The sequence below is a fragment of the Neophocaena asiaeorientalis genome, unplaced genomic scaffold, assembly GCF_003031525.2.
Source record: "Neophocaena asiaeorientalis asiaeorientalis breed wild unplaced genomic scaffold, Neophocaena_asiaeorientalis_V1.1 scaffold798, whole genome shotgun sequence".
Classification (NCBI taxonomy): domain Eukaryota; kingdom Metazoa; phylum Chordata; class Mammalia; order Artiodactyla; family Phocoenidae; genus Neophocaena; species Neophocaena asiaeorientalis.
The window spans coordinates 1,555,254-1,579,086 of NW_020173042.1; the positions used below are offsets into that span (position 1 = coordinate 1,555,254).

The 23,833-nt window shown below is 37.6% G+C and overlaps 1 protein-coding gene across 1 annotated transcript in view; it reads left to right on the plus strand.

The window, feature by feature from the left end:
- Positions 1-23,833, plus strand: part of CNTNAP2 (contactin associated protein 2) — a 2,003,631-nt gene that overhangs the window by 1,202,218 nt on the left and 777,580 nt on the right. Inside the window, exon 12 of the mRNA XM_024742848.1 lies at positions 6,800-6,906. Coding sequence (XP_024598616.1) covers positions 6,800-6,906 — 107 coding nt within the window. The remainder of the gene's footprint in view (positions 1-6,799; positions 6,907-23,833) is intronic.

Genomic DNA, 23,833 nt, shown 5'->3' on the forward strand with positions numbered 1-23,833 from the left:
ACCTAACTTGCTAATTGCATTTTAAAAAATGAATACAATTTCTTAAGGACAAAACATGCTTTATTCTTTGTTTTTCCATAGTTGGTTTTACAGTAACTGGAGCAGGTTCTGATTATAAAGAGCTTACTGTTATTTATTTAGAGTAAATACAGTTGTACCTGGAAACAGGTAAAAGAACTAATGATCTTGCACCTCTCTATCCTCCTGTGAGCCTATGATCTCTTAAAAGATGTTATATTCATAAAATTTGGGGGAATATGTTGTAAAATTATAACAAAATAAATTCACATTTATTATAATAGAAATTATTTTTAAGCTGTTTATATTGTAAGGCTAAAATTAATGACTTATATGGTTAGTGTAAAAATGTACAATTGTTAGATAGATACGGACCAAAGATACTTGATGATTTTTAATGGAAATTTTGGGCATAATATAGGAGGTATCGTAAATATATCTGCATTTAAATATTTCCATAAATAAATGCTTGTTGAAGGAGCACCATCAATATAACATTAGTTTTTCTTTTTTAAAATTTAATTTAATCTTTTTTAATACAGCAGGTTCTTATTAGTTATCTATTTTATACACATCACTGTATACATGTCTATCTCAATAACAATTTTACTTTTAGTTTTTTAAGGAACGTCCATACTGTTCTCCATAGTGGCTGTATCAATTTACATTCCCACCAAGAGTGCAAGAGGGTTCCCTCTTCTCCACACCCTCTCCAGCATTTGTTGTTTGTAGATTTTCTGATGATGCCCATTCTAACCAGAGTGAGGTGATACCTAAACATTCGTTTAAATTAGTTTTTCTGATTATACAACTATGAAACTAACTTATGTAGTAATGAAATACTAAATTAGTTGCTAAATTATGATAACTTCTCTGTATAATTTCAGTTTGGACAGAAGAAATATAAGGCAGTAATATATACTCCATGGAGAGTATGCTTTCAAGTAAAATTAAAATCTAATTAGGGTGAGAATAAAAGTACTAAAATATTGTTGAGATTGATATTGAAGGTAATGCAGAAGAAAACTCTGCCTTGATAGTGGAAATAGCTCTGAGAGCCAGGAGTATGAAAAATAGCATTTAAGAAACCAAACTTTCTAATTGAATTTCTTGTCTTGATAAGCAAAAATAAAATTGGGAGCCAAGATGAAGGAGAAAAATCATAAATTCAGGAGCTCATTTATGCTGAGATGGTAATTTATAAATGCCAGTCGTTCACAAAATATCCTACAAGTAACCTGCAGGTTTCCTTTCTAAAGTTTAGAACAAGGCGAATGTAATGTCTAAGTATAACATTTGTACTAATTTAAAAGCAAGTTAAGTATCCTAGTATTGGCCTCTGTATAAGAACTAAGAAGGTGGGAAACCTCAGCTGACTCAGATTGAGAACAGGGAACTTCATTTTAAGGTGAAATGAAACTGCCTTTATAGTCAGTGATCACTTTCTATGAATTACATGAGGTCAACAGTCAGATTCTGAAATGATTAAACCTACTAAATGAGGTTTAAAAAAGATTACTAAAAGATTATTATGTTGTCACCCTGAATGCATCATATTAAAAATTGGTAGGAGAGCCTATGAAGAAAGTACAGTCTCAGGAGAAATGGCAGCATAGATCAAATTTTCCCTTTCCACGTGCTATCTCCCCTCTGTGCCCTCCGTTCTTGGGCTGTTTCTTCTCTTGGTGTGCTCATTTTTTGAGATCCTACCACAGTGAACTGGAAATCCCTAGAGACTTGTAATTAAAACCACGGTTCTCTGACCAGCTGCGTAAGTATCACCAAGGAGCATCTCAGACTCCACCCCAGACCTAAGGAATCAGAATCTTCATTTTAACAAGATTTTCAAGTGATTCCCCTGCACAGAAAATTTTGAGAAACACTGCTTTTGCATACCAGTATCTTGGGATCTTAGTAACAGCTTTTCTGATAAACACTCTCTGATTAATTGTGATTTGGTTTCGTGGGAGCCTGTTTCTGAAGCCCTTGTGTTGGCACTGTGGATTTTACATTGGGTTCTCCAGAACCAAATGTAGTTGTAGGGGTAACACAAAGATTTGATTTGAATTTTATTTAAAACTATTTATTTTATGGGCCTAAATAGAAGACCTAACTAGACATTTCTCCAAAGAATACATACAGATGGCCAACAGGCACATGAAAAGATGCTCGATATCACTAATTATTATAGAAATGCAAATCAAAACTACAATGAGGTACCACCTCACATCAGTCAGAATGGCCATCATGAAAAAGTCTACAAGTAACAAATGCTGGAGAGGGTGTGGAGAAAAGGGAACTCTCCTACAATGTTGGATGGAATGTAAATTGGTGCAGCTACTATGGAGAACAGTATGGAGATTTCTCAGAAAACTAAAAATAGGGTTACCATATGATCCTGCAATGTCACTTCTGGGTATATATCTGGACAAAACTATAATTCAAAAAGATTCATGCACCCTTATGCTCATAGCAGCACTATTTACAATAGCCAAGACATGGAAGCAACCTATGTGTCCACTGACAGATGACTGGATAAGAAAATGTGGTGTATATATATATATATATATATATATATATATATATACCCACATACATGCATATATACACATATATACATACACAATGGAATACTACTCAGTCATAAAAAAGAGTAAAATAATGCCATTTGCAGCAACATGGATGGACCTAGAGATTATCATACTAAGAGAAAGACAAATACCATATGATAATCACTTACATGTGGAATCTAAAATACGACACAAATCAACATGTCTAAGAAACAAAAACAGACTCACAGACATAGAGAACAGACTTGTGGTTGCCAAGGGGGAGGCAAGGTGGGGGAGGGATGGATTGGGAGTTTGGGGTTAGCAGACGCAAACTATTATATATAGAATGGATAAACAACAAGGTCCTACTGTATACCACAAGGAACTATATTCAATATCCTGTGATAAACCATAAAGAAAAAGAATGTAAATAAGAATGTATATATAGTATATGTATAACTGAGTCACATTGCTGTACAGCAGAAATTAACACAACCTTGTAAATCAACTATACTTCAAAAATAAAAAAAATAAAACTATTTTAATTTTTAAATACTGTAGAGAAAAAGAAATACAGCACCTTCAAAGTGCTTTGAAGACTACCAGTGCATTCAGTTATGCTGTCAGATTAACATTTTTTAGATTTGAAATAAAATTTCTTCCACTATCCCCGTTTAAGTAATTAGTATCCATAGACTAAAAAGTGTGCTGCCACAAACAAATGTGGTACAATTCTCAGTTTCTTATAATTGTGAATACCAATTTTCTCAATGCTTTGCAATTAAAATCAAGTATAGAGATAAAAGCGATACTCTGGGTAAAATAAAACTGCACCTGTCATCCATAACCCTGGATAGAGTTGTTGCATCCATCCAAACAGCCACTCTGTTCATACAGATTTTATATTAAGTAATTGTTATATATTTGAATTTCCAAAATACAGCTTTTCGGTTCTAAAGCATTTTGGAAAGCATTGCCACAACGGAAAGGATGATTCCAGCTGAAAGAGTCTCTAATAACAGTGCTACCTCAGAACAGAGTTAATTGAATGCATCACTTCTTCTGGAGCCCTTGATCACAACAAATTGACACCTGCCAACTTCTCCCCTGTATGTTCCTGATCCTGGTCCAGTAGTTCTCAAGTCGTGGCAGCAAAGTCATTTTGATTAATTTTTTGATGTGAATCAAACTTTCAAGCTAGCACATGCTATGAAACAAATTATACATTTCCTGTGACCTACTAAAATAATTAGTTCACTAGGGCAAGAGTCTGGATTTAAGACTAAAATCGTACATAGAAATAATCTATATTTCTCACAGTAAAAAATATTTTCTCTGAAATTACTTCAGTTCCTTGGTGTAACTTTCTAATGTTGTGTTCATCCATTCCTTCAGTCTGTCAGTAGGCATTTACTGAGTGGGCTATATGCCTTGTCATGCTAAGAATCAAAAGATCAAAATCCCTCACTGTGGAGTCTCAGTTTAGAAGAGACAGATGCTCAAACAAATAATTACTGAACAATGTGATGATGGTATATTGGACAAATACAAATGGTTCCATAGGAGTACAAGAGAAGAAATAAATAATTAGGAAGGGGAAAGCTAGGTTAATTCAGATTTTATTTTGCTTGGTAACTGGTTCTAACATTTTTTTTAATATAGTGATAAAATATTATGGTTTGAAATTATATTTGAATCAATTTGATTTAGAAATAAAACATTTCTCACCATTAGTAATTAAAATGCCAGTAATCAACATAGGGATAATGTCAATTTAAAGAGATAAATATTAAGAAACAAACATTTAAAATAAAATATTAACATTTTATTTAAATAAAAGATCACTTTTAAAGAAATACTTAATACTGAATTTTATAAATGTTCAGTTAACCTCACTTGACTGTTAAATGCTTATGTGTGTGTAAGTACACACCAATATTTTTTATCATTTTGACATGGATTTTCTCATTTGTGCATTATTTAGAGCACATTTAGATTCCACCCTGGTTTCCCCTCGAGACTCTCCGTACTACTTCCCCTGAATTAATTGATACAATGAGCTGATGTAAATTACTTTCACTATTAGGCTGAGTTACTGTTAACCCACGACAACTTAGAAGGTAAATATACCACGCAAAGGCATACAAGTACTGAAATCCCAAATTAAGTATCAACGATGTTTTTTAGCTTTATGTAATTTTGGAGTGTCCGTATCATTGCTTCCCCACATGGTCTGGGAAGGACTCTTGGATATAAATGCCTTCTGATAAGGCCTATGCCTGGGTACCTGTAGAGGGAAATGGCTCTGGCAATAGACTTGAACAACCCTGGGCTACCCACCCACTGATCATGGTTCTAACTCTTCCTTCTTGCTTTCTTGCTTGCTCTGCTGGGAACAGTTTTCAATATTTTAATTATAAAAATGGAACTTCTCTTTTTAAGGCCCAAGCGAAATGCTCTAAGCTTGATTAAGCCCTTTGTTTATAGTCTACCCATAACTACTCTGGTCTCCGCATTTCTGTACGTTTCGTATCACTCTGATGACGGATCAGATTCTGCCTAGTATTGTATCTCGCATGAATCTTATCCCCTACCCCCACCTCCACGTAGGTTATAGAGTCTTTGGAGAAGAAACATCTTTGTAGCCTGGATAACACCAAGTCCAAATTCATATGGAGTAGAACTGCCTATTAAATATAGAGTGAATTTTCCATCCCACCTCCTGAAAATCCAGTATCATGCTCTCTTATGTTGTATTTTCCCCCCTTATAATGTTCTTCCTCTTATAATGTTCTTCCTCTCATTTTCTTCTCTTAAAATCCTGTCCTCCTAGGCCTGAAAGGCAGTGAATAGACTCTTGTTCATCTTCTATTTTCCACAGTGCTCAGTAATTGTTTGTTGCATGACTAGAGGTTTGCAAAGAGTTGTAGAGGAACAATATTCCTATATGAGAAACAGAGTTCCATGCCAAACTGGGCTATGCCCTGCTATGGTAGTTTTAGGCATGGCTGATGGTAAGTCAGGAACAGGGGATGGAGAATATTATCTCTGAGGCCAGTCCTATTCTATTTTGCAGCAAGACGCTACCAGGGCTTTACGATTATTGGTGTTCAAAGTGTGGCTCTCCATCAAGCAACCTGTGACCCACTATTATGGGTTCTGCCTTTTTAATCTGGGTGGACTTTTCTACTTTAGAGAGTTTCCTATTCAAAGCTAGAAATATTTTGTGAATGCTAATACATAAGAAGAAAATAATTTGTGCTGTTGAAACAGGAGTTTTCCAGAACAAATTCCAGCTTCACTATTGCTAGGATACAGGCAGACTATAAAACAGTGCCCTGCAAGCAGTGGTTCAGATATCCATAGCTCCTATTTATTGGCCCTCTATTTCTTGCCTATTAATTATCTACTTTATGAACATTACCTCCTAATCTCAAAACTATTGCGTTGTCCAGAAAGTTCATTTCCATAAAATGTTAAGGAAAAAACAAATGAACTTTTTGGCCAACCCAATACTTACCAGATAGGTATAATTACTCCATTTTACAAAATGGGAAAATTGAGGATCAGAAAGGTTAAATTACATCATCATAACTGGCTATTAAGTAAATAAAAAGACAAAGATTTGAACACAAAACCTGCATTTTTCCCCCATATTATACTTGCTGCCTCCTTATAAAGGTGGCTTTCATTAGCCGGCGGGGCATGGGAGGAGGGGTAAGGAAGACTTAGAAATCTTTTCTTATGAGGCTACTATATTCTCATTGCTGTGGCATTATTTCAGAAACTCATATTGCTATAAAAAAAAAAAAAACTCAGCCTTACCCCTTTCTGACTTGGTACTATTGGCCTTGATAAAGGATAGTACAGGAAACAGGATGGCTAATGTTTTGTCTCTCACCAGGAGGAAATTTAGCTAGTGTCTTTGTTTTTTTTTGCAAAAGGAAAATAAAATGAATCTGTGATGTGCAAATGAATCTCTCAACTGTTTGTAAATTTCTACTGTTTACTCAAAAATGGGAAACACCAAGCCTGTGATACATCATCTTTTGTGCACTTGGCACCTTCCATCATGAATAATATTAATCTGCTTAAACTAACAAGGATTAATTGCCTTGGTAAGGCAACCTGGCATTGGAATGATATATTGCCCAGACAGCTTGGAATTTAGCCACTCATAAATCTCATTTGTTTGTTGGTTTATTTCTGTTTGTCTCTTTCTCTGACAGATGTGTGCCCAATCACTGTGAGCATGGTGGGAAGTGCTCGCAAACGTGGGACAGCTTCATATGCACTTGTGATGAGACGGGATACAGTGGGGCCACCTGCCACAACTGTGAGTGCCAATTTATCTCACTTTAAACTTGTAATTGCATGAGAATCCTAGGTCTTCAGCTATGCTTTAAAGCTTAGCAACCTGAATAATCCACATAGTAAATCACTTGATTCTGAAGAACCCAGATTTCACTGTTGCTTTTCTAGAATAGTATTCTAGTTGTCAAAATACATTCTCTCAAGCCTAATGACTCAAAAAGAAGGACCAACGTTTCCGAAGTTCCATAAACATGTAGTTGAGATTGGAATGCTGCTCTTGGATGTGCCTTTATGTGTCTAAGCCACATCTGTCTGGATAGATTGTTTGGAAAATTGTGTTAGTATGATGTCTCTGACTGGATACTCATTTATCAATTCATCAGAGAGGCAGACAGAGTGTAATTTGAACATTTAGTTTGTGGATGATAGTTGTCTCAGTGCTCTTTTAGAACTATTTGGCCACATTATTTAGATCAGAAAAATGAGCTGGAAAATGTAAGAAAGTCCATTGAAGTTGTATATGTAAAATAAAAATGCAAGAAGGCAATTTTTTTAAATATTAAAAAGTAGCATGCAAACATGTTTTTTAGAACACAGATGTGCCTTGTTTTACATAATAGCTTTTCCCTGAAAAGTTAAATAAAAATTATATTTTTATAATTCAAAGATTATTAAAAATTAATATTAACTTTATAATTGTAATGTTAATTTTCCGATAATGCATAGCACTTTTGAAGACAGATTTGCCATAAAACATATAGTTGAAAGAAGAAGGTCATCTGTTATGTAGCATGAATGTGTGTGTGTGTGTGTGTGTGTGTAAGAAGGAAGGAGGAAAGAGATTCAGTCTTCTTCAGTCTTCTCTCCGTATGAAAATCTAGTATCTAAATCCTCTAAGTATACAGAGTGCTTTCTCTTCATTTCACTTTTAGAAAATAATAACAAGCAAAATATTATTAGAGTTCTGGGGACAGTAAAAATGTAATACCGTTCTCTGAGACTTTTCATATCATTATTTGTAGTAATGTACAATAAGACATTGAGTTCAGCATATATTGTAAGACCTCAACTAAGAAAAAAAATTTGTAATTTATTTTATTGCACTTATTAATTTGTTTACGAGGATATTTTAAAACACCAAGAGACAAAAAGAACTAGAAAAATTAACATTAATAGGGTGATATAAAAGAGTTAAAACACAGTTAGTAGATTCATCTCTACAGTATTTATATATAGATATGTAAAAAAATATTTTAATGAATAAAGAACCAAAGTGATTGATATTGAAATTAATTAGAATTAAGGAGTTATGACTAAAATTGTACCCTTCCAATCACATCAAAATATTAACTTTCATCATATGACATTCATTGTATGATACATAATGCTTGAACTAAGTAACTTAGATGAAACAAAGTGCCTTCACTCCACCAGTAGAATTTATATAATACGTTATAAATACCACCTTTAACTATCACAATCTTGTTTCTGAGAATGGAAATTCTAACTAAAGGAAAGAACAAGAAATTGGTGGTGGTTACAAGTGTTTCCTATCTCAGCGACTACTTTTATATTTAATGTAAAAGCAAATAATTTTTTAAATAATTGCTTCTTTCATTGAATACACAGCAAAGAAAAAAGACATTTAAACATATTAAAAACAATTTAAAATATATGCCAGTAGTAGAATAGTTAAGTGTTTGTTTTTTTTTTAAAGCGTTAACAACTCCAAGTATTAGAGATGTCCTAAGTGTGGTTAGATCTGGCTCTTGTGGGAAATTATAAATGTAAAAGAGGGAAATTATCTCTTCCCTGCTGCTTATTCTACTCTTCCTTCATTTCATTTTTGTGTGTATGAATACAGAATCATTCATTTTAACAATGAAAGCCTGATCGCTCATTGTCTTCCCCAAATAAGGCCAAAATGTTGAAAATCATGTGTGTGCATAAATAGAGGTTAGAAGACCATAGTGCAGAATTCAAGAAAGGATTGATTGGACACAATGTTGGTGTGAAAGATATATCTTGTGGGTTGTAGAAGGCACATGCTTCCAAATAAGCTAAAAGACTTGATATATCTCTTAGTTACTCCCATGAATTAGTTAAAAATTGGGAGGGTTTGGCCCAGCACATAATACTGTGAAAATTATATGCTATTCAGTTTGATACAGAATGAACAATTTGGCATTTTTACGTAGTCAGTGACTGCATGGGCTTCTGACGCTGCCTGTGAGGTCACCATTCTGGGTGCCTTTGCAGGAAGTCATTCTCTTCTCTTGGACTTCCTTAGTTCCTCTGCCGACTAAATACCTCCTGAGCTCTCTTACAGTTCTGAACTCCGAGGAGCTGAGACTTCCAGTTGCTTATTCTGTGTTCTGTGTTTTTGACCTTTGTTAGCATTATTAAATTTTTACCTCATTATTTTCAGTGAAAGACCAAGTGTCCCTTTTGTAAAGGAACTATGGTAATTTTAAAATAGTACTAGTTTAAAAAGGTAAAGAACAGCTAACTAAAGTCTGAAGTTTAGTAAAACTAAATATTTAGGAGAGCTTCAAACATTACAATTAGGCTGCTAGCTGTTTAACACATTTTCTTCCCTGGTCCAGGCTTGGCCGGGATGCGAAAGCTATTCCTTGCGTGATTGTCCAGGCTGGGTTGTAGTCCAAGATGGAGGCTCAAAGCCCTTCTTTGACAGGTCACACTGCCTGAGTTTGAACTTGGATCGACTTACTTGTAATTGTGGGCACTAAAACCGTTTGAGCTTCATTTTTCTCCTTTGTGAAATGAGATTAATAACAGCACCACCTCATAAAGCCATTGTGAGATTAAATGAGATGATTTGTGGAGAACGCTGAGAAGGGCTTTAGCATATGTAAGTACTCAGTAAATTATTGCCACTTCATCCCATTCAGAACAATCATCCCTTTGCTCTGAATTTCTATACAAATAGTTGTCCATATCACACAATTTGTCACTTAATTTCATGCTGCCATTCATTGTTTGCTGTCGCTTCCATGGCAGATTTGAGCTTGAAGTGAATGACTGGTTTCCATAGGGTTTTGTTTTTCCAGAAGAATTGAAGAACATTAAAAGTGATCTGGGTATGTCCTAGACCTATCTGTTTGTTTATTTGTTGCTTATACATGGAGGAATTAATTTTCAAGTGAATTCTCTACAGGGCTCAGAGAATTGTCATTTACAAACCACTCCCATGAGGAGACAGGGTGTCATCCTTTGGGTGAGGAAATCCTTCAAGAAAAGCCACAGATTGCAGGAAAGGGAGAGACAGTTTTTCGTGTTCAAAAACTAAGGAGGCTAGTTTGTGAAAAAATGCAAATACATTACATTCTTGCAGTTGCATACCTTTAAAATTTCCTTATGCAGGTATTCCATTCTCAGTCAGTTTCTAAGAACTGACTATTAGCATATCAAAACATAAAATCATGACACAGAGACACAGAGGGTAGAATCATCATGTTAAATAGTTTATTTGCTTTGTTACGTTGACTTTTCCCTACTTCGTTCTCCCCAAAGTGTAAGAACTTGTCTTTATTTTGAGCAAAACTTCATGTTTATAGCTATAGTATTTTTCTCTTAGTGGTGATAGATAGACCTCTTTCAGTAGATCTCCAAGCTCACATTCCAATACCTCAAATGCTTTTTAGGATCTAATTATCATCTCATTTTTTTCGCGTGTGTTCTTTACACTTCATAATTATGGCTCTGGTTTACATAAATTAATTCAAAAACCTATCCCTTATCCCAGGGCTTAGCAGATATTTTTTTCTCATGCTGCTGGGGTCTATCTTTGACCTCAGTCATTCTTACATATACTATTAGTCCCCTATGTGGAACTGCCCTAAAAATCCCCAGGGTATCCTCAATAATATGAACCCTTTCACTATTTTCACAAGTACCAGAGGATAGTTGACAAATATAAGCAATGTTTTGGGGTGGAACTCTATAAGAATTACTAGATGCCAGACCTTCATTCGGAGAGAAAATAGTTTTCCAGATATCTTTTTATTAAAGGAGGGACTTTCACCTTGCCCAGATATACAGACATGACTGTTTCCAGAGGAAGTAGGAGGAGGTAAGTTAGATGACCTATGAAGATCTCTTCCAATTTTAAAATTATGTGATTTCTGAATTCTGAAATACTAAGAAGAAACAGTGATTGATGTTGCCACAGAAATGCAAAAGTAAATTTTTCACCAGCCAGTTTTAGAAGAAAAATTGAAATTTAAAAGGACACTATTCTACATTCTGTAGTCTGGAGCTATGACTCTAGGTCTGTAAATTTGTAAACCATAAATTATACTGCACCTTATTACTGCACACATGAAAAGTGAAGTGGATTTCAGTAGCTCACACCATGTTATTTATAATCCATTATACCCATAAGTAACTTAATTCAAAGCATAATTTTCTAAAAAGAAATTATTCCTACCTGCTGAAAGTCACACTAACCTAGGGCATAAAAACACAGATTTATTGGCACAAGGAAATATGGTCCCCCGCATCCATTTGGAACTACCACAAACTTAGACACCAATGAAGACAACTTGGAATTTGACCATTGCTACCAAAAAAACAAAAACAAAAGGGGCAGTCATTGGGTGGAATCATGGCCTTATGGAATTGGAATCCATCCTTCAGCTGTAAGTTCAATTGGCTTACAAGGTCCTACTTGGTATGGCTGTGTCTTTAACCTGGTTTTCAGCCATACTCTTCCTCTCTGTCTCCCCTGTAGTCCCACTGGCCTCCTTTCAGTTTTCCTTACTTGCGTGGTACCCTCGAACTGTTCACTCTCCCCTCCCACTGCCACGACCACAGGACTTTTGCACATCCTCTCTGCTTTGCTTGGTATGTTCCTAGTCATCCTTCAGATCTCAGCTCAGTAGTCACCACCTTAGGGAAGCTTTCCATGAACCCATAATTGGGTCAAATCCTCTTATTTCAAGACATATATCTTCCTCTTAGCCTTGGTGATGGCTGTGACTTTGCATTTATCATTTGTGATTCTTTAATAATATCTGTCTTTTCCACTGGGCTATAATATCTGACAGGAGATAGTGCCAGGTTCTGTCCACCATTTTATTCCCAGAGCCCACCCAGCATATAATATGTGCTCAGTGAATATGCACTGAATCTAAGAGTGAATAAATGACAGATAACCTAAGAAGCATCAAGGGCTTTTTAAAAATCAATGTCCTTTATCCAAATTTATGAAGGTTGTAAAGCTAAGAAGAGAGAGTAAAGCCAAAGGGAGAAAAAGAAAACAGAAAAAGGAGGGTAGAGAATAAAAGATGCATTAATTCAAAGCAGAGGGCGCAGTGATAGACATGACAGCACAAACAATCACAAGAGGTGTAGAGTTTTAAGAAATTATATGGACAGATTCAATATATGGGCACACAAACCCATGCGTTTCAAATAATCTTCGAGGAAAATATTGCCATGTTAAGACACCATTCGTTAAAGTAACTTGTGAGACTATATAGTAATAGTGGCAAAATAAGTTGCAACGGCAACAAAAGATCTTAGATAACATAGTGCAGTCAGCTCCTGTGCTGGCTGATTGTATGAGCTGTTCTAAAATAAATATAAGAGGTAGAGGATATGGGGATGTATGTATACGTATAGCTGATTCACTTTGTTATAAGTATATGTATAGTTTATTCACTTTGTTATAAAGCAGAAACTAACACACCATTGTAAAGCAATTATACTCCAATAAAGATGTTAAAAAAGTTATATTAACAGGATTTGAACTTACACACACACACACACACAAAAAAAATAAAATAAATATAGATGTGTTTAAATACTGACCATCTAGTGAATGATAAAAAACTGTTTAAACTTGGTATGAAATTTGAATAAGATGAACATAATCCTTTGATTTATCATGTAATATCATGTGTGTGTTCTTACTACAGCAGAACTGTGGAAAGGGAAAAGAACTCAGGGTTTGAAATCAGATGACCTACTGTGAAGCCCTCAGGCTATCTGGCCAGCCTTTTTCCGTCATCAGCTGAGCGTACCTAGTGTAGGGCTGTACCCTCTCCCATTCCTCCAGCCCTCTTAGCACATTTGTGTGGATTCCACCTACACCCCTGGAGGGCGAGGTCAGCTCTCCCATTACATGCTTTTAGTTACAGGTCACTAACAGCAATTAAATGAGAAGCACTGGGTTTAATACACTTCCTCCTCGCCTCCTTTATTTCCCCCTCTGGGCTGCCCTGGCTTTGTGCTTTGACAATCACTTAACCTCTCTGAACTTAAGTGTCTTCTGGGAGATTCAATGAAATATTGTCTCTTAAAGTGCTTTGTAAATATAGAAAGCATCCTAGATCTTGTTGTAACTTTTATTGCACTGTGAAGTCTCAAAAAACAGCCAGCCAAATTTTTGTCTGCTTATAAGTAGCTTAAGGATACGAGTACTGATACAGTTGATTCTCAAAGAAAAGATCAGAGAGTGTCTAAATAATTTAGCCGATACTCATTGAAAAGATAAAAGGCTGTATTAGCAAATATAATGGCTACCCAGGCTGATTTATATGAACAGGGTGAATCTGCTGTTTCTAATCTAGACATGGCATTAAGTAGCCAGACTGTGCCTCTTTGTTTTCAAGTGAACAATTGCCAAATTCTTCCAATTTTACCTCCCTCTCATGCCCCCGTTCCATTCCTACACCATGAACTACTTCATATGCTCAATGTGTCCTTGTCATTAAAGAGTGACTATGGTGCCGTGGGACACCGAGGTTCTGATTCCCACCATCATTTATTCATTCATCATTATGTTGAGAGCTGATCCTGTCCTGCATATAGGACAGGTGTGGAGTGTGGAGACGAGAATGGAACAAGGCAGGGATACTAGAATAGAGTGTTGGACAGCCTCCTCCAAAGAAGTGCATAATTTCATTAAAAATAAAAGTCCTTATAATCTTAATTCATTTTCATATCCCTGGTTCATTGGGATTGTGAGCTGAGGGTAAATTGTACCATGTGCTTACCTTTTACAGTCTAGGTTGGTAATTTTCATATTTACAAAATATTTATAAATGTAATTTTATGGGAAATTATTTAATGCTATATCACAAATTCTTTATGGTTTTAAGCAATCGTTTCATCTTTTCAGAGGTTATTATCAGATTATTTACTTGTTTGTTTCTGTTTTTTGTCTGATCAGATTGGCAGAGAGAAATCAGGGTGAGGAGGCTGCAGCTTCAGCATGGTGCTGGGTAGAGGAAGCAGTTATCAGTAGAATATGTGCAATTACAGTATTAGCAAGCTCATGCTTGGTTGTGTGTATTCTCTAGCCGAGAAGCTCACTTTCTTACCAGAGTTGGAGCATTTGGGGAAAGAGGAAAAATGGCAAGTGCTGTCACTTCCTGAAATCACACTTATTAGGAAAAGAAACAATCATCCCAGCATCTCCTTTGCTCACATTCTCACCTGGCCTCTGTAAATAAAGTAAGGTGGAGAGAAGTGGGGAGTGTTATCTGTGTAGAAATGTTGGAAGGGGATTTAGAGGCCATTCTCTCTTTCAGCTACAACCAAATAAATTACATTGGATTGAAATAGTGCAGGCCGGGGGCTTCTCTGGTGGCGCAGCGGTTGAGAATCTGCCTGCTAATGCAGGGGACACGGCTTCGAGCCCTCGTCTGGGAAGATCCCACATGCTGCGGAGCAACTAGGCCCGTGAGCCACAACTACTGAGCCTGCGCGTCTGGAGCCTGTGCTCCGCAACAAGAGAGGCCTCGATAGTGAGAGGCCCACGTACCGCGATGAAGAGTGGCCCCCGCTTGCCACCAACTAGAGAAAGTCCTCGCACAGAAACGAAGACCCAACACAGCAAAAATAAATTAATTAATAAAATAGTGCAGGTCATTTGGAGAAACACAGCCCAAGCACCTTTACATTTCTAAGGCACCCCAAATTTCAAATTAATCCCCTCTTTCATGCCTTGCTTTGGAAAGATGGCTAAGATTAAACATAGAAAGAAAGGATTTTATTTCAGTTTTACAAACTCTTTCAATAGTTTCAAAACTATATCTTTCTCTTTGAATAAAGAGCCTTTGCAAAAAGTTGATCTGCAAATGCATATTGAAAAGCAGACTGCTCTACCAACAGAGGAGCTGTGAACCTGTGAACTTCTCAGAGGTGATGAAATGCCAGAGCCAGGTCTTAAGGAGTTGACATTATTCACTCAGCTCCCCTGTGACTCTCTCATCCAAGGTTCAGAGTGAGGAGAAAGAGGGATAGAAAACACCCACCTCTGCACCTTTGCCAAGTTCCATTAGGGGGAAGAAGTCTGAGGGAGGGAGGGCTGTTTAATTGAAAGATAAGGAAGGAAACTTCTGAGATGTTTATATCCACTCAAAACACAAGAAAGGAGAATTAAAGTTAAAAGTACTATGTGCCTCTCCTTTGATCCATCTGACATTTCCCAAATCAAACTGTTTTTGCTTTCATATTGACATTAGTCACTGTGTTCCTATTTCAAGTCTTCAGCTTTACAAGCTTGGTGTATAGGAGTATCTCTAACTCATAGACAGTTTCAATTCATTCAGTAATATTATGTCTATTTTGTATGCAGCACTATGTGGATGCAGAAATACAGACAAGAGCCCATTTCCTTATGAAGTAGATGAGGTAGTTAGAAAAGGAAGCAGACAAATATTCAGGAAACATTAATATATTAGTAGATGTTTATGTACCAAACTGGTGTAAAGGCTAGTACGTATATGTAATAGGAGAGAGAGAACAATGCAACCAAGGTGGTTAGGAAGGGTTCAAGGAGGAGCTGAACCCCGGCTAAATTCCTTGTTTTGGGGGGAATAAAGATTGGGACTGGCAGAGTCCAAGGCGGAAATAAACATGGAGTGTGGAGACGCATGCTAGTGAGGAGACCCAGCTTTGGAGTCCTCAAACCTCAAGGGGAATACTCGCTTAGATTTTTACATGTCATAGGGTCCTGGGGAAGTTGCTCAACCTCCCGGATTAGCACCACCCTGTTTGAGTGGTGTGCTGCAGCCAGGATCATTAAGTATTCAGGAACTTTGTGAGCCGGTCGTTAAAGCTTGGCACCTTGAACCTGGTACAGTGGGAGAATTTACCCCATGGAACTTGACAAACCCTACAAATACAAACTCTTTTTTTTTTTTGTAAAACTGGTTTACCAGAATATCATTGCCCTGTTTCATTATTAATAAAATGAGAATAATAGTATCTCCTATCAGTATTGTTGTGAAGGGTACAGATAATGTGTAAAATGTCTAGCACAGTTATAATCAACACAGGTGGTTCTCCAGAGATGATAGCTACAGTTACAAATGTAACACTTTGAAGAGACTTCCCAGCAAAGGAGCAGCAGGATGTGGAGTCCAGTAGGTGGTTGAGATGTGGCCAGAGGACAGTGACCTCTCGGTACCTCGGTTCCGAAGTATGGCTTCAGACGTGATTCTTCATCACTCATTTTTACCGTGAAACACATTTACTTTTATTCTTTGGACAAAAAGAGTTGAGTTTCCCTCGCCAAGTCAATCCATAAATGACTTTAAAGTCTGCCTAACAGACTATTGGCTTACAGTGATCTCTGAACTAAGGAGAACTTACAAGACTACTGAACAATGTTCGGAGAACATTTATGAAGAACCATTGGGTTACGTGGCGTCACTTCAACGGTCAACGTTTCTTTTACTGAAAGTGACAGAAATGTTTTTGCGTTACTAAAGTTTGCCTCAACTGTTTAGGATGTAATACAATGTTAGGCAACAACTGATGAAGACAAAACTAATTTTAAGGTTACTTTGTGGTTGTTAACCTAAATCTAAAGAATGAGAAGCTTTCTTCCTTCAGGAACTCCTCCAGCTGTGACCCAGCCATGTCAAATTTATACTCCTTAAATTTCAAGACACCTGGCCTTGTTTGTCAAGCTCTTTGTGAAAAAACTACTCAATAATAAATCTCGTGATGTTTTTATTATTAGTTTTTATTGAAGTATAGTTGCTTTACAGTGTTGTGTTAGTTTCTTGCTGTACAGCAAAGTGAATCAGTCATACATATACATACATCCACTCTTTTTTAGGTTTCCTTCTCATTTAGGTCACCACAGAGCACTGTGTAGAGTTCCCAGTGTTACACAGTAGGTTCTCATTAGTTATCTATTTTGTACATAGTAGTGTATATATATCAGTCCCAATCATGTTTTTTTTTTTAATACTCACATGATGAAAAACTGAAGAATGCATTATTGGTTCCTGTTTCTATCTTTACAAAATGGTGGTGAACAAAGAGCTCTCTCCGTTTCTTTTCTTATTATTGTTGCATTCTGCTTTTCTTCCTCCTTTCTACTCCCTCCTGGCAAAAGTGTTGAGAAGAGTATAGTTCAGATTGTTGGAATCTGGAGTGAAAATGTCCATCCACGCAAATAATGTTCTTCTATTATATTTGTTGTAAACAGCTAATTCTGTTAAAAGCAAAAGTTTCCTACGCAAAGTGCAGCAGTTTCCAAGAAAATTTTGCTGGTTGACATTTTGGGTGTTCTCATATCTGACTGCTTCCAAATTCTAGTAAAATGTTTTATTTGAAAATGTTTTAGTCAGGTAAAAGTGAAATACTCTAAATGTATATGAATTTGCCTTAAAAACCGTGGTCTTATTTTCAAGTATAGCAAGGAAAAGATCTAATGGCTTGTAGCTCCTTTGTCTCACCAGGTAAGTTTGTCCCAGAGCTGCCATGGTGGCTCCAATATGCAAAATATGCCAACACTACTCTTGAAAGACCTTTCTCTTTTTTTGCGGTACGCGGGCCTCTTACTGTTGTGGCCTCTCCCGTTGTGGAGCACAGGCTCTGGACGCGCAGGCTCAGCGGCTATGGCTCACGGGCCCAGCCACTCCACGGCACGTGGGATCTTCCCAGACCAGGCACGAACCCGTGTCCCCTGCATTGGCAGGGGGACTCTCAACCACTGCGCCACCAGGGAAGCCCGAAAGACCTTTCTTGCCATCACAGATGCCAGCACTAAGTGCCAGACGTGTTGACACCTACAAAATTGCTGTCATTGTTATGAACAGACATCAAAATATCCTAATAATACTCTTTTCCATTATCCAAACCTGTTGAGACATCAATTAAACACGTCTTGCTTGCCAAGTCATGTGATCAACGTTCTCTGTGCTGGATAGGGGCAAGTGAAGCCATCCAATTAGACTGGATAAAGAAACACCTCTATGGGCTTCCCTGGTGGCGCAGTGGTTGGGGGTCCGCCTGCCGATGCAGGGGACGCGGGTTCGTGCCCCGGTCCGGGAGGATCCCATGTGCCGCGGAGCAGTTGGGCCTGTGAGCCATGGCTGCTGAGCCTGCACATCCGGAGCCTATGCTCCGCAATGGGAAGGGGTTGGCTGTGGAAAGAGAAATTCCTTCCATACGTATTCCTGCAATGGAATTCAGAGATCTAGAAAACACTATGTGTGTTTTCCACCGTATGGCCATCTGTTGATGAGTCTGCCCCACTTAGAGAACATAAATATTCAATGAAAAGCATATTTGTACTCAGAAACTCAGAAAATGCTGGCATATTAAGGCTCCCTTGTGGTTTCAGTGACATAGATATAGACTTCCTGAATGAATAAAACCTGAATTTTGTTGGGCCACATTGATTCTTCTGAAAGTTCCTACAGGACCTGGAGCAAGGTGAATGGAACAAGCTTGGTTAATTCATTGTCGAAAAGGACTATTTTTTCCTTTGTATAATTCTTTAAATCAAGCTGACTTAAGCCATGTGAGAGAGAAGAAGGTATCCTGAACTTCCATAGGAGAGAAATAACCAGTAATGGAGACTGTCCTGCCTTCTCATGACATAGCAGCTCTGGGAGAAGTACTGGAGTTGTACCTATCTTAGATGCTTTGAGGAAGGTGGGTAGGAAACTCCAGGTGGCAACACTTGCTTTCTAGTTATCAGTTAGAGTATCTGCTACTCTGTGATAAGGGCACCTACTGGGAAAGCCTGAGCTGTAATAGAAAATCTCTTCTCAGCTGGCCATGTAGCTGATGAGCCACAAGGCCAGTCGTCCAAAGAGTGCTGAAGTGAAACGGGTACCGGGAGAGGAAGCAGGATCAGTGGTGGGTGACAGAAGTGCAGTGACTGCAGAACAAATCCTCCTCTTCTCATCAACGCTGAATCCACCACTTAGGACATGCTTTCCACCATCACCAGATAAAATGTGGTATCAATCCTGTCTTGCAACTTTTGCTTTGCCTCAGTGCCATTGCCACAGCTCCAGTGAAAGTTGTCGTTTTCACCCAGCTTTATTCCAATAGCCTGAACTAGGTTTTTGGGCTAACATGTAGTTTAGAAATAAAAATAATGATACAGAATGATTCATAGGGCAGAAATAATATGGAAGAAAGATTTGTAGAGGAGTATTTGAATTGCTATTAGCCATCACAGAAGAAAGTTTAATAATAGACATTTTCCCCTATCCCTTATACCTATAGATTAGATTTTGAAAGACCTTATACATAGTAAAAGCATATTTCTTTAAGACCCTAATTTATTTACTATATAAAAAACTCTAAGGGGCTCTGAATTAGTTCAGTTTTCATTCAAATTGGTACTTCTTTTTCCTGCTTGTCTCACCCTGTGCTTCTCATGTACCACCTATCTTAAGATGAAATAAATGGATATCAGGCCCTAAATTCTACCACATGTGGTTCCTTAGCCAGGGAATGGGTTCACGTTGACACTTGACTCATCAATTTCACATGTGGTAATCAAAAAAAAACCCAAATTTAATCGGTACAAACCGTAATTTTCATGCTGGGATCATTTAGATTCCAGTAGTCTTTCTATTGGTTAGTTTAAGAAAATTGTGTCTCCATTATGCTTTTTCAATGAGGATCCCAGTGAAGAATCATACTTGAATCTTGAGGAACTTTTTGCTTTTCGTAAGTGCAACCAACAGAACTTTGATAGTTGGGAAGGTGAGCTTGTTGTCCATAGACTTAAAAAATTAAGAATAAATATACAAAGTTTGAGAAGGGGTAGTTTAGTAGATACTTTGAAATATTTATCGATGTCATAGTATATTAAGATTAGAGATTATGCCTATATAATAAAGTACATGTCCTGACATGCTGCCTTCTACAGTCATCTTATCAAGAGGTGTGCAACCACCCTAATTTCCTGAATTTTATCCCAATTCTCTTCCCCAGAATGTGGCTACCTGCTACCTGTCAACTAAAAAACGAAGACTTTAAGCAGGGGTGGCTGGGGGAGGGAATGTGGAGGGAGGCTTGTTAGAGTGGATGGAGAGAGAAGGATGAGTGTTTCAGCCTTTGAACTGCAAGGCTGATTGCACAGAGTTTCCAGCTCCCTTGCTTTCTACACTGCGATCTGTGGATGGAGAGGTGGCTTTGTGCATATTTCTGGTAACCCTAGAGATCATGTAGATGCAGTTTAGAAGTAGGAATGTATTTTTAAAGTAAGTTTACTTCCTGCCTTAGGTTTAAATATATACTTAGGGCCAAAAAGCATTTTTATAGTGAAGTCAAGGGCTTCCCTGGTGGCGCAGTGGTTGAGAGTCCGCCTGCTGATGCAGGGGACACGGGTTCGTGCCCCGGTCCGTGAGCCATGGCCGCTGAGCCTGCGCGTCCGGAGCCTGTGCTCTGCAACAGGAGAGGTCACAACAGTGAGAGGCCCACGTACCACAAAAAAAAAAAAAAAAAGTCAAGTCAAGAGAATAGTATTTTTTCTCAGCAAAACCAGAACAAGATTTAAAAATAAAAACAAAGCCAAAAATTTTTTTTAAATGGCAGTAAGCAAGAGTGACTGGCATAATTTCTCTTTTGGAATGGTTTTTGGATAAAGATGGGGCGTGAATTATAGGCTCTATAATCTATCACAGCATTTACTCTTTTCTCGTTGATGAAGGACATTCTATTCATAAGAAATAATGAGAAGTTTACAAATCAGGTATTAAAACTTACCAAAGACAAAGGCACAGACATTCTTATATTAAAACTATTAATGGAAAAACAGACCAGTCAGGTTTTTAACAAATCACCTACAATACAAGAGGTAAACACATTGGCAGCTCTTATACTAGATAGATCTCAAGTAGAAATCAAATCAAGTACTACACACTTACTGAGGCATACTTCACACCAGCCCCCATCTGTGTCAACAATAACTGCGTTACATTGAAATGATCTCTCTCACAACCAACTATGACTTTCTCAGGGCACTGAGCATGTCATTTTCATCCACACACTCATTGCTTAGCACCTGGTAAGTATTAAACACATGTAAGAGCAACTGCACTGTGATTGTGTCTGTATCTGCACACACACGCACGTGCACACACACATATAGCATACCTTGAACGACTAAGAAGACATGTTTATCAGGCTCTGAACATACCAAGCCCTCTGCCTACTCAATGGTGGATCTCTCTTTGGGGCACAGCTTCTTATAATAAAAAACTTTTTGTTTCTCAGTAAGAGACTAACTTTCTTTTCATTTCATAGTGTTCCTGGTGTCTGGTCCATGAAATTTTCTTTATGCCAAATTATGTTCTATAGAAAATTGCATGTAAAGGGGGCTTCATTATCAACAGAACTGACTCCCTCTGAAATCTTATAGTGAACTATGTATGAGACAAAGTCTCTACTTTATCCATGATCAGAAAAGTGTCAGAAAGCAAGTTGAAGGAGGGGTACTTTTTGTCCTTCTCTTTATGAATGACTCCAAGAGATGGGATGTTATGTGTAGCAATGTCCTAGGGCTGCCTTCACAGACTTGGTGGCTTAAAACAACAAATATTTATTCTCTCACGGTTCTGGAAGCCTGAAATCAAGGTATCAGCAGGGTCATGCCTCCTCTGAAGGCTCCAGGGAAGAATCCTGGCTTGCGTCTTCCTGGCTTCTGGTGGTTGACAAGCAATTGTTGGCGTTCCTTGGCTATTGTAGTCCAGTCTCTACTTCTGTCTTCACATGGCCTTCCTCCCTGTGTGTCTCCGTGTCTGAATCTCCCTCTCTTTTCTCTTATGAAGGCATCAGTCATTGGATTTAGGGCCTATACTAATCCAGTATGACTCATCTTAACTAATTACATCTACAAAGACCTTCTTTCCAAATACAATCTCATTCCGAGTTTCTTGGTGGATGTGTGTTTTTGCTGAACACTGTTCAACCCTCTACAATCTGCTTGCTCATGTCCATCCCTATAAGTAGTGCCACACATACCCTCGTGCTTTCCTGTCTCCTTTTTTTTTGCTTGCGCTCTCCTCCCAAATCCATCCCAAAATGTCCTTCTTCCCGCTTTCACCACATTTTTGCTCTGTGGGATCCAGTTCATAGTCTCTTTCTATTTTGTGAAATTTTCTCTGATCACTCAAGCTAAAAGAGTTTTCTCCTTTTTTCTTATTTTTCAATAGCAGTTATTATCTATGTGATTTTTCTGCTATTTATACACTAATTATTTTTTCCAAATGTTTGTTTATAATTTTTCCCCCAGAATGTAAGTTGTGTGGGCATAGGCCAACTCTTCCCATATTTATTGAGAAACCTAGTAGTTCGTATATGTTGATTGAATTTTTAATTTTGAATGTGTACTGTGGGTTGAAAGAAAATTAATGGGAACAGAGAGGGAAGGATGTTAAGTATTGGACTTTACATATACTATTTCATGTAATCTTCAAAACTGTGCGTAAGGAAGATATTCTTATTCCATTTTGCAGATGAATAACTGTGGTTCAAAGTACATGGCAGAGTCAAGATTTCAAACCCTCTCTGTCTATTTTGTGAAATCTGTATTTTGCTGTACTGCCTTTCTTCTGGCAAAGCTTTTTCAACTTTCAGGGCGTTTAAAATACCTAGAACATAGAGACTATTTTGAGAAATGATCCTGAAAAGTTGGCTCTACATTGGAAGGTGTGGTTAGAGAAGTCACACCCACAGCTCCCGATGTTACTCTCCACTGACATTCATCAGCCTGGGGGCAGCCACTGTGGAGCGACTAGGAAAGCTCTGGGAGCAATGCGGTGGGCGGGGGGGGGGCGGCGCTTGTACGCTGTGGCTGTGCATGAGCACATGGGTCCCAAGGAGTCTCTGCGCCAGTTCATTATAATCACCCCCTTTAGTAGAGACTATATAAAGTCATGTAAAAACATTTTGAAACCTCAAAGAAAGACTGTATGTAAATTATTTTAAAATTTGTAGTTTGTGGTATATTTATATTAGTATAAATGTGTGTACATATATAATAGTAAACTATTACCTTATGAATCAGAAAGGCCCGTTTTCCAGGCATTTTGGTCAGTGGAATCTGTCCTTTGCTGGCCTGACCACTTCGGATCTGATTAAATATGCACACATAATAAACTTCAGCAAGTGATCTGAGGCTGACTTTTTACAGGCGATATTTTTTGACTCCATAAAATCCTAATGTGATATCCATTCCCACACAGACTTTCCTCCTCTCTGTACAAGACAGAGACCCAAATGCTGCAAAGCTCACTGGGGGCTCCTGGCGCAGAAACAGTTCTCTCAGCACTCCCCTGACATTATTAATGGCCCTGATGTACAAACCCAGAATAAAATAGAATTAAAATCCAAAATTAATTTCAAGCTCCATTAGAAATTAAAGGTGTTGGGAAAGAAATCAATATTTTCCCAGTGCAAAATGACTAAATTCAAAGCAATTAATTCTCTTATTTTGTAACTTCTAAAAACTATGAAGAACTTTCAAACTATAAAATGTTGCCACACTCACACATATACACCACATGTGACAAAAAATAATGATTTCCAAAAGCAAGATGCAAAAATCTATTTTATACTTTATAGCTACACCATGTCGTGTACACACTAAAATGTATGTCTTAAAATACAGCCAATTATTCTGTAAAATTCGTGGCTATTTCCAGCAATTACCA